The sequence below is a fragment of the Talpa occidentalis genome, unplaced genomic scaffold (assembly GCF_014898055.3).
Source record: "Talpa occidentalis isolate TD23 unplaced genomic scaffold, MPIMG_talOcc4v2.1 talOcc4.10, whole genome shotgun sequence".
NCBI lineage: Eukaryota > Metazoa > Chordata > Mammalia > Eulipotyphla > Talpidae > Talpa > Talpa occidentalis.
In genome coordinates, this window is record NW_023600993.1 from 2,392,413 (window position 1) to 2,404,181 (window position 11,769).

The window sequence follows — 11,769 nt, forward strand, 5'->3', positions numbered from 1 at the left end:
AATTTCCACTGCTTTTTTTCTTAGATTGTAAGGGAAGATACTTTTAAAGTATTAATAATCATTTCTTCAGTCCCGTCACAATTCTTACAAACATCAAATTCATAGTCCTCAGCATCTGTTTATCTTTTCATATACTTAGAAGCTAAAACTTTTTTTTTTTTTAAGCCTATTGTGCTATTCTGAACTCGAGAAGGGCCATTTGAGGTCAATATTACCTTTTTCTGGATAAAAAGTTCGGGTCTCCCAAATTGTTTCCTCACTGCTGGGCTCAAAGAGCGATCTACAATTATTACAAAACATGTCCAGTCCTAGACCTGAGGCCACCTTCTGTACAGTTTTGCAGAGAAAATCCTGCAAAATACTAATGAAATGCTGATATCACAAGCCACAAGACTAATAACAAGATTCTAACGTCCAAATGACATCCATGCGACCAAATGCTCAGAGATGCCAGCAATTGCTAGCATTCTCCTAATATAGAGAGAATTAACAGGCACTGGTTGAGTGGCCGGGAATAAGTATTTTATTTTATTTATTTTTGTTTAAAGATTTATTCATTTATGCATGCAAGAACTGGGGTACAGGCCAGAGGTATGGGGGGTGAGAGGATCACCAGAGACAGAGTGGGGAGCAGAGCAGGCAGATCTTCTGAAACACACTGCTGAGGGGAGCAGCGGGGAGAGAGGAGAGGTCTGCTGCGCCATGTGGGTAGCTCCCTGGCCAGGGATGGAACTCGTGCTGCTGTGGAATAAGTATTTTAAGCACATTATTTCATTTGATCCACACAAGGACCTATGTGGTAGTTAGCATCATTATCCCATGTTACAGGTGACCAAGCCGAGGCTGTAAGTAACTCATCCTTGTCTGTCCTCCTGCAGGAAGCCCTGCTTGAACCCCTACCAATGTTCCAAGCTCTCTTGGGCCTTTTCATCTCATTGATCAGTCGCCCCTCACGGAAGACCCTCCTCTTTGAGCATGTGGGGAGAACTGGCAAGAGGTCAGCCTCGAGGTTGTTCTCGCTATTGAAGAGGAGAGAGAAGGGCATGGCTCAAGGAAAAGTGTGGATGTATGAAGATGAACTGTTTTCCCGTTAAAATGCAAGATTTATTTGTGGGCAAAAACATTATCTGGAAAATGCACAACCCTTCCAAATGACCCACAAATCAAAGAAAACTTACAAAGACTATCAGAAGGTATTTTGACATAAGAAAAAAATATGAAATATTGTGGGATGCTGTGAAAGTAGTATTTTGAAGAAAAAATTTAACTGTATATGCTTATAATAAGAACATTGTTAAAATCACTGATAACATCTTGTATCACAGAAAACTAGAACAAGCAGAGCAAATTAAAATCAAAGTAGAAGGCAGCTAAAAGAAAAAGAAAAAAAAAACCGATAAAATAGAAGTTGAGCAAACAATAGTGAAAATCAACACAATAAAATTTGGACCTTTGTAAAAATCAATAAAATTGAAAAGCTCCTTAGCAAGATTATCATGAAAAAAAATCCACAAAATAACAATGAATTTTAGGAGTGAAAAAGTGTTTATCACTATAGAGACACTAAAGGTATAAAATCTCATACCAGTATATTGACAAATTTAAATATGATAGACACATTTCTTGGAAAATAGAAATTACCAAAAATTAACTTAGAAGACATCAAAAAATTTAAATAGCCTGATATTTACTAAAAATAATGTATTTGTAGTTAAAAAAAAAAAAAAAAACTTGCCCCAGAGGACACTCCAGGCCCCAGATGGCTTCTCATATTCTTCAAGGAAGAAACAGCATCAACCAATCCCACACAAGGTCTTTCAGAAAAGAGAAGGGATATTTCCCAATTTGTTTTGAGGTCAGCCTTACCCTGGTCCTAAAACCTGACAAAGATTATAAAAACAGAAAAGCTACGGCTGCACGCCCTTCACAATCACAGACATGAAAACCCTTAAAAAACACCAGCAAATCAAATCTAGCAACAAAACTAAGAGTGATACATCATCACCATCAAGGCAGGCTCACGCCAGGAATTCAGGGTTGGTTTAACACTCCGAAATTGTAATTCGTGATAGTCTGTTAGGATGAAAAATCCTAACAGTGATTGACTCACTGGAAAAAGAAAAAGCATTTGCCAAATTCAACATCCTTTCATGATAAACTCCCCCAACAAGCTAACAGAAGAAAATGTCCTCACTGCACGGAGGAAACGATCCCACTCATAGACACCAGCAGGTGTATGGGAGCAGCTGAGTATTTCATTCCCACCATCGAAGTGAAGGCCAGGATGCCCTGAAGAGAGACAATACACCACTGAATTCCACCAGGACCAGAAGCTTTATTGAACACTTTCCTAAGTGATCTGGAAGCTCTTCACTTGTGCAGGCCTATTGATTTCTTTCTGATGGGGACTAGCCAAAATGACAACACCGTCTCTAGGGTAAAGGATGTTTCAAATTGCAGTTCAGAAATTATCGGTGGGTTGTGCAATCAGCTTAGTGATTTAAAGCCAGAACATTTTCAGAAGTGAGATTGATTAGACTAGACTAGAAAATATTGAGGGGAAGTTTTGCTTTGTGAAATTTTTGCTCAGAATGCATTGGACTGGCTTCTTCCTCAGTGGTTGAATTTTTCCTTTAAGAGCGCCACGGAGACTCAGGCGTCCAGGAGAGAGGGCGGCTGTGGACGAAGCCTCCGTTGACCTAGACTTACACGTACTTCCAGGCCGTGTCGTGTGTGTGTGTACTGAGTGATGATATAAAACGTATTTTTCACTGTGACTATGATTTAAAAAGTTCGAGGCTCCACAAGCAGGCAAAAAGTGATATCTGAACAAGAACGGTGTTGATCTGCGCAGGGGACTGTGGGCTCTGACTTCCTGCACAGGAAGGGCTGGGAGTGAACAGTAACAGCCAGACCTTCCCCCCACACAGCATCAGGCCGCGAAAATGCTGAGTCGTGCTAGGAAAGAAAAAAACTTTCCCTGGTACCAGTTTATGTTCTTTCCATATTTATACAGCCAAAGCAGGGCTGCAAAATGTCAGAATTATCCAGTACAGCTCCTCAGGGCTACCTTGCCCAACTCCAGAGGGTGCTCTCAGACAAACTGCAACACGAAGGGCTCTCCCTGGTGTTGAGCAGTGCACAACCCACACAACCCCACCAGGCAACCATAAGTACTTTGATTAAGAGCACAAGGTTTGGACCCATCAAAGGTGGGGTCTAGCTCCAGGCCTAACCCCAGGCTACACAACCCCAGGGGGCATGTTGCTTAACCTCCCTGGGCCTAAATTTCCCCACAAGGTCCCAGATTCTAGGTGAGTCCCGGGCACACTTGGGTTCTCATTATGTGTTAAATGAACGTGACAGTGAGCTAGTAGTACCTGCCTGACAGGGTGGTGGTAAGTAGCAAATGAATGAAAGACTACAAAGTTTTTACAAATTGTCCAAAAGGTAGCACGCAACAAACACTGAACAAGCATCCACGAGGGATGACAACTATCAGGAGTCTTCGGGATTGGAAAGCAGCCTGCTGGGAAGGAATTACTTTGCTCAGATGAATACAGAATAATCACCAACCATGGAGAGAAGAGAAACAGATTTTTTAAAAAAACCCCAGAAACAACTGCACGTTGGCAGGGTGGGGATAATTCTGGAAGGTCGAGAACACATTTGGAACAAATGAAAAGTAGGAAGCGCCTGCGCTTTGCAAGTGCGTGCACTTGTGAGGCAGGTAAGGAAAAGTTGTGATAATTTCAAAGAATTCTCAGAACGATACTGTCGAGAGCCACGGAAACCAAGATGTTTGGGGCCACTTCTGACCTGCAAAGGGGGTGACATACATGTGACGGCGGCAAGGACCCGTGCTCCTCACACCCCCCAACCCCGCGCTTGTTTCCTGGGGGAACTGAGGGTTTGAGGCTGCGGTGACACCCGAGGGCGCGCGATGGAACGGCCGGGCTTCCTCCGGGGGGACGCCGGTGGGTGCCCTTTCTGGGGTGCGGCCGCCCACCCCCCAGCAGGAGCCCGGGCGGGGGACTGTCACTGACTCCCGAGAGACAAGCCCCAAAAGCAGGCTCCTGGAGGGGCTCCCGGGCCCGGAGGCCCCCGCGGGGGCGGCATTCTCGCGCGGGGGGGGGGGGGGGGGGGGTTGCGCCCCAAGCGTCAACAGGAAGTGGGCGCTCCCGCCCCCCCCCCGACCCCCCCCAGGAAGCCGCTCCCGCCGGCCGCGGGTGGACGCGGCGCTCAGCCGGCCAAGGACTCGGCTCAGAGGCGGGGACCCCACCCCGCCCCGCCGCGCCCGGGGCCACGTCCTCGCGCCCCGCCTGGGGGCCCGCGGTCCGCGCCCGGCGCAGGGGTCCTGGCCGCGGGGTGCTGGCCGGCGGGGGGGGGGGGGGGGCGGGGCGCTCACCGTCATCTCTCAAGTCCCCGAACTCGCGGGGAGGGGGGGGGGCGGAGGTCAGCGAAATCCCCAGCGCGGCCGCGCTTGAGTCACGAATTTCCACTGGCGCCCCCCGCGCCGCCCCCCGCGCCCCGACTGTCCGCTGCGCCCCGCGAGCGGGGCACGGAGACGGGGCGCGGGGCTCGCCTCCCCCGCGCCCCCAGCCCCCCGGGGCCCGCGCCCCGAGCCTTGACCGACAGCAGCAAAATCTCTTCCCTCCTCCGGCCGGGGGCGCGACGCGACCGTCCCGGGGCTGCCTGCGCCCCCCGCCCGGGCTCTCCCCACCCCCGAGGCTGCGGGGCCCCGTCCCCGCCGGCCCCGCGTGCAGCGGGCGATGCCCCCCGGGCGCGGCCTCCCCGCCCCCCACAACCCCCGCCCGCGCTCCGGGTGCGGGTCGCGCCCCGCGCCGCCCGGTTCCGGCCGGGGCGGGCCCCCCGCGTCCGGGCTGGGTCGGGGCGCGGCCGCGGGGAGGCGGCGGGCGCCGGCGCGGGGCGCGGGGCGCGGGCCGGGTCTGTCCGGGCGGCACCGGCCGTCCGGGGCGCGCCGGGGCGCGCCGGGGCGGGGGGCGGGGGGCGGGGGGCGGGGGGCGGGGGGCGGGGGCGGCGCTGCCCCGGGCGGTCAGGTGCGCGCGGCGTGCCCGGCGGCGGCCTCGGCTGCCCCGGCTCCGGGCCGCCTCCCGCTTCCCATGGGGTGACCTGCGCCCCGCCCCGCGCCCCGCCCCCGGCCGGCGGCTCCTGGACGCGGGCCGGGGGGACCGGGGGCCGGGGGGGGGTCGGGGGGGCCGGGGAGGGCCGGGGCGCGGGGGGGGCCGGGAAGGAGCCGGGGCGCGGGGGCCGCGGGCCGGGGGGGCGCGAGGGGATATTCCTCTCCCGGCTTGAGTCAGCCGCGGGCGGCCCGTCCTCCCCCGGCCCCGGGAGACGGGAACTTACTTCACTTCCCCGGGGCGGGCTCGCCCACGCCGGCCCCCCCGCCCGGCCCGCCGGCTTCCGCGCCCCCCCGGCCGGCGCGGCCGGCGCGCGCCGCCCCCTCTTCGGGGAAGGCGGCCGCAGCACCTGGGCCGGGGGGGCGCGGGGCGCGGCCGACACGTGAGGCTCATGTGACGCGGGGGCGGGCGCAGGTCGCTCCCCCCCCCCGCGGCCAGACGTGCCGGGAGTCACAGGGCGGAGCGCGCACCCGCCCCCCGGCTCCCATTTAACCCGGCCCGCGCGCCCGGGCTCCCCGCCGGCCCCCGCCCCCCGCCGCCCGCCCCCGCCCCCCGCGCCCATTCACTTGGCTCGCGCGGCGGAGGCGCAGCGCACACGCCGCCAGTCCGCGCCGCGCCGCGAGCCGGGACACCATGCACGCCCCCAACTGAGCCGCGCCCCGCGCCGCAGCCGCAGCCCGCGGACCCCGAGCGCAGCCCGAGCGCCCCCGGGACGGCCTCGCCCCGACCGCCGCCCGCGTCCGCGCACCCCGGCAGCGCCCCGCGGCCCCGGCTCGCCGCGCCATGGAGCGGGTCCCCGGCGCGCAGCCGCCCCCCGCCTGCCTGCCCAAAGCGCCGGCGCTGGAGCCCGGAGACCTGCCTGGGTAAGCGGCACCCCCGCCCGGGCCCCTCCGGCGCCCCGGGGCGCTCGCCGCCGGGCTGCTGCAGCCCGTGCACGCGCAGCCACGGCCCTGCTCTCTCCCCGCAGGATGGATTTCGCCCACATGTACCAAGTGTACAAGTCGAGGCGGGGATCAAGCGCAGCGAGGACAGCAAGGTGAGCGCCCGCGGGGACCCCCTCCCCAAGCGCGCGCCGAGTTTCCAAGAAAAGTTTCCCGCGTGGAGGGCGCCGGGGTGCGCGAGGGGTGCGCGAGGGTGGGCGCGGAGCCGCCTGGAGGAGCGCGGAGGAGAGGCGGGTCGGGGGGCTCCGCGCCGCGGCGGGACCTGCTCCAGGGGGGCTGCGCAGCCGGCGCCCGGGCGCTCACCGCCGCCCCGCGCGCCCCGCAGGAGACCTACAAACTGCCGCACCGGCTCATCGAGAAGAAGAGACGTGACCGGATCAACGAGTGCATCGCCCAGCTCAAGGACCTCCTGCCCGAGCACCTCAAACTTACAGTAAGTGGGGCGCCGGCCCCTCTCCGAGGCCGCCGCGCTGCCCGGGGCGGGCGGGGGTCACTCGCCGCCTGCAGGCCCCGCGGGGAACTACAGGCCCGGGGCCGCCCCGAGCTGGGGTGGGGGCTCCCCGCTGCAGGACCCTCGAGTCCTGGGGTTTCCTGACAGCTTCGTGCAGACGCGTGAGCTCCCCCCGGACTCCAAGTGGGCCCCGGCGCCGCCTGGCCTTGCCGGGCGCCTGAGGCTTCCCCTGCTGGCGGGGGCTCTGGCTTCCCTAACTTGAGCAAATCAAGCAACAGGGGGGGTTTATGTAACCCCTTCTCGCGCCCCCCCAAGACTCTTTACCCAGAAGACTGACTGTCTGTCATGGTGACGGTCCTGTCCTGTCCTTCCTGACAGTGGCTCCTGGCTTGCTAGCTTGGCAACCTTGGCTGGGGGAAAGGGAAAAAATAGTACTTGAGAAGGGAGAAAAAAGCCTGGATGAGCTGGAAGTCACGCAGGGGTGTCAGGCCAGACGCTGGGGAAGTCTCCTGACTGCCAGACACAGGAGAAGTCCCCGGGGGGTTGACACCGCTGCGCAGAAATGTTATCTGCGGATTCCCCTGAGTTAAGGTCAGCTGGGCTGGCGGAGAAATAGATCTGTCAGAGCCGTCTCCCGAGATAGCTGCTGCTTGCAAAATGCCTCCGAAGAGAGGCGACACTCGTTTTTTACTCTTTCACGAGGATGTGTGTGTGTGCGCACTCTTTGAAAGCGTCACCTCCAATCTTCAAACCAAATCGAACCGACCAAGAAAGACTTTGGGTTTTTATTTCCTTTGGAGACATGTCTCCCCCGCTGATCGGAGGACGGGGGACTTCTGCGCTCACTGCTAACGACGAGGCTCTTTTTATTCCAGACCCTGGGCCACTTGGAGAAAGCAGTGGTTCTTGAACTTACGTTGAAGCATGTGAAAGCACTAACCAACCTAATTGATCAGCAACAGCAGAAGATCCTTGCTCTGCAGAGCGGTTTACAAGCCGGTGAGTGCCGGCGCCTGGCTACCACGGGGGGAGGGGGTGGGCAGCGGCCCGGGGTCTCCATGTCTGGTGTCAGGCGTGTCCCCCAGCAAGTGGCTTACGCACATTCCTTGGGGAAGATGTCATTTTATCTGTCCTGAAAGGTCAGGCTTTTCATTTGGAACGCTGCCGTGTGCCACCTGGCAGGAATACAGATCAGTCCAATGATGAAGTATTTCTGTGGCATTTTGGGTTAAGAGAGTCTGGGTTCTGGGAGATCCCCCCCCCTCCTTTAAAATGCCAAGGCACCTATAATTTGCATCGTGGGTGTTTTACAGTTGGGTCTCGTAGCCTCTTTCATTGGAGAATAAATCATGGGTCTGGCCCAGTGCTTTCCTGTTTCTCTACTTCCTTATCGCTCTGTGTGTGGTATGATCCTGGCAGGGAAACAGGCAGAAGTTTTTCCTGCATTTCATGTGGTTCCCTGAATAGCCACTAGGTATACTTGGCGCATTGCACAATGGAATGAAACCACCCAAGTTTCGCCATTCATTTCTGGCTTCCAGAGAATCACAGCCACGTCTGACCTTCTGGTGTCACCCTTCCAAATCATTCTCTACAGACTGGGGAGAAATTCTTCTGCCCACTCCCTCATTCCTTTCCACTCTGCCCTCCTTTCTGAGACTAGGAGGATGAGAGCCACCAAATCCTATCGAGTGCTTCTGCCGGTTTCCTCTTTGGAAATGGGAAGGTGATCCTGCCAGCTTGGGGGACTCAGGCTAGAATGCGTGGAAGAGGCGCTAGAGGTAGCGCACTGAAAGAGCCTGGCATGGCCGATACTTGCAGAAGTCACCGGGAAAAAAAAGCTGGGTTTAGGGGATATCGCTGCTTGATTGTTTATTCTTACGGCCACACGATTGCATGGTCTCTATCTTGTCATAGTAAATTGAGGTTCATTAAAATAACTACCTACCAACTGACAGGGATGGGTGTTCATTGTTGTGTCACTTACAATAAAAACTGGGGGGCTCAACAAATGCACCTGGAGGAGAAACAGTCCATCTCTCAGAGTTGTGGCCTGTTTCTGGGCTGATGCGGCCATTACAATCATCTTTTATCTCTGAGTGGTAGGACTGTGGGTTTTTTTTTGTTTTTTACACTCATCTGTGTCATGTAGAGCTTCCCTGATACTATTTTTTTCCGGAGGTAGGAATACAAATCCCCAAATGCTGTTAGCCAAAAGGAAAGTTCTGGGTGTTTGGGTGGCGGTTTCCGGTGAGCCCGAAGCCCTTCTGAAATGTCTTTTGGACCTGTTTCTCAGGTGAGCTGTCTGGGAGAAATGTCGAGGCAGGTCAAGAGATGTTCTGCTCAGGTTTCCAGACGTGTGCCCGGGAGGTGCTTCAGTACCTGGCCAAGCACGAGAACACGCGGGACGTGAAGTCCTCCCAGCTGGTCACCCACCTCCACCGCGTGGTCTCGGAGCTGCTGCAGGGGGGCACCTCCAGGAAGCCATCAGACCCAGCTCCCAAAGCCATGGACTTCAAGGAGAAGCCCGGCTCACTGGCCAAGGGCTCCGAGGGCCCGGGGAAAAACTGCGTGCCGGTCATCCAGCGGACTTTCGCTCACTCCAGCGGGGAGCAGAGCGGCAGCGACACCGACACTGACAGCGGCTATGGAGGAGAGTCGGAGAAGGGAGACTTGAGGGGCGAGCAGCCCTACTTCAAAAGCGATCATGGCTGCAGGCTCCCCATGGGAGAAAGGATCGGGGCTATCAAGCAGGAATCCGAGGAGCCCCCCATGAAAAAGAGCAGAATGCAGCTCTCCGAGGACGAAGGCCACTTCCCCAGCAGCGACCTGATGGGCTCCCCGTTCCTGGGCCCCCACCCACACCAGCCTCCCTTCTGCCTGCCCTTCTATCTGATCCCACCGTCCGCAACTGCCTATCTGCCCATGCTGGAGAAGTGCTGGTACCCCACCTCCGTCCCGGTGCTGTACCCCGGTCTCAACGCCTCTGCCGCAGCCCTCACCAGCTTCATGAACCCCGACAAGCTCCCCACCCCCTTGCTCATGCCCCAGAGACTCCCTTCTCCCTCACCCGCCCACCCGGCCGCCATCGACTCCTCAGCCCTGCTGCAAGCTCTGAAGCAGATCCCGCCTTTAAACTTAGAAACCAAAGACTAAATTCTTGAGGATCCTGCTGCTTTGCTTTCCTTCCTCCCCCACCCCAGCCCCCCAAAAAAAGTGTTTGTGAGTGCAGTGAGATTGTTCTAGCATGGATGCCTTGATAATCTGAGGCTTGGAGAGAAGAGCGTGTGTGTGTGTGTGTGTGTGTGCGCGCGCGCGCGTGCACGTGTGTGTGCGCATGTGTGTGCATCATGTGTGGGTATAGACATTAAAGCTCCTTAGTGTAGGAAGGACATGAAGGATTGGGGAGGTGGTCCTCGGGCCTTCTCCCCACCTGGACGACCACCCCGGAACAGATCAGCTGGGTGGTCAAGAGCCCCAGAGTGAGTCGGTCTACACGCCGAGAGCCAGGCCGCTGGCTTTGAGTAGAAGGTACTTTCTGAAGAGGGCTTTCCACAGCACAGTTCCCAGCCAGCCCTGTGACCCCACCCTTCTCCCTTTTATTGTCGCTGCTGTGACTCATCGCCCGAGAGGGCAGCCAGCCCGTGCGCTCTGCCTGCCAGGTGGTGAGGGAGCTGACTGGCAAGCGAGGCCGTGGTTTGGGGAGGCTTCCGCAGGTCTGCTCCCCACCCCTGCCACGGCTGAACATGCAGAGTGGAGCCTCTGCTCGGGCTGTCAAGCGATTGGCTTACTGGGGAACTGACGGGCCCTCTGCTTGGAGCCCAGCTGCCAGGAAGGAGGGAGCCGCGCCCACGCGGCTGGCACCCCTCCCTAGGGCTCCCATGCGGTCCAGGGAGCCAAACCAGGCCGAGCGAGAGAGGCGGACTTCCCAGCACCCCAGGGTGCAGAGCCAGCTGAGCCCCCTCACCTGCTAGCTTCAGGAGCAGAGCTAGACCCGGGATGAAGTTCTGTCTTAAAACTTTCGGCCCAGCGTAGCTTCTCAAAGGCCCAGGCACTGCGGGATCCTTTCTACTGGCCCCAGCCCCTCACCCCAGGGTGTCTGGAGCGTCCCCACTGCTGAAAAGGATGCTGTCCCTTCAAGGAAGTTTTACGTCCGGCCCAGAGGACTTTGTTTTCCGACTAGCCCAGCCAGCCCTGCACCAGCTCTTCAAATGCACTATGCTGACCGCGAATCGTGTGTTCGTTTTTTCTTTCCCTGTTTTTATTTTGGTATCAAGTCGTTGCCTTTATTTGTAAAGCTGTTATAAAATATATATTATATAAATATATTAAAAAGGAAAATGTTTCAGATGTTTATTTGTATAATTATTTGATCTACAAAGTGAGAAAAAAAGAATGTATTCCTGCTTTTGAAGAGAAGAATTTTTTTCTCTAGGGAGAGGTACAGTGTTTATATTTTGGAGCCTTCCTAAAGGTGTGAAATTGTAAATATTTTTATCTATGAGTCAATGTTAAGTAGTTGTTTTAAAATACTTAATAAAATAATCCTTTTCCTGTGGAAGAGAAAAATGGCCTCCTGTGTTTCTTAACTCCTTTCTTAACTCGGCTGCTGGCTGCAGTCTCCGGGCCGCCCCTCCAGGAGGGCCCACGTGGTCACCTGGCTGTCCTTCATTCAGCTTTTCACGTGCTTTGCATTTGTGCTCAGTCAGACAGAATAAAGGGAGTCCATTTAGAAGGTAAATATTTGTTCCTTTTTTATAACTAGCCTTTGCCAGAGGTCCCCAGGACCTCTCTTTCCAGAATTAAGCAAAAAATATTCCTTCTCCCAGTCTGTTCTTGCACCAGCTCTGGGGCTTCTCAGGCTATTCAAGGATCAGAGCCCTGGCGCTGGGCGTCTGGGCTGCCTGGCGGGGCGACGGGCGAGCAGGGTTCTTATGCAATACCAGGTGACGCTGGGACCGCGCCTCTTCGCCAAACCCGTCTATAACTTTTTTCTAATTTAGCCAGGTCTAATGGATTTGCCACCTCCTGTCTGACAGCTGCTCCAGGATTAATCTCCACATCCTGCCCGGACTTCCTCTGCCTGGGTGTGGATGTGCAGGAGCGAAGACTGGTGCTCCTTGGTCAAGTGCTCTTCGGAAAAAAAAAAAAATTTCATGGGAGCAGTGGGAATGGGTCCCAATTAAGATTTCTGTGGCTCCCGGCCCCTCCCTGGCCTTTCTGAGGGCCGGTGCCT

At 56.5% G+C, this 11,769-nt stretch overlaps 1 protein-coding gene across 1 annotated transcript; it reads left to right on the forward strand.

Moving 5' to 3' along the window:
* Positions 1-5,924: 5,924 nt before the first annotated feature.
* On the forward strand, positions 5,925-11,452 carry BHLHE40 (basic helix-loop-helix family member e40). Its single transcript, XM_037522073.2, is given in 6 exon segments — positions 5,925-6,004; positions 6,109-6,152; positions 6,155-6,177; positions 6,408-6,515; positions 7,409-7,532; positions 8,830-11,452. Coding segments are annotated over 6 exon segments (1,239 nt in total). The 3' UTR covers positions 9,690-11,452.
* The last annotated feature ends 317 nt before the right edge of the window (positions 11,453-11,769 follow it).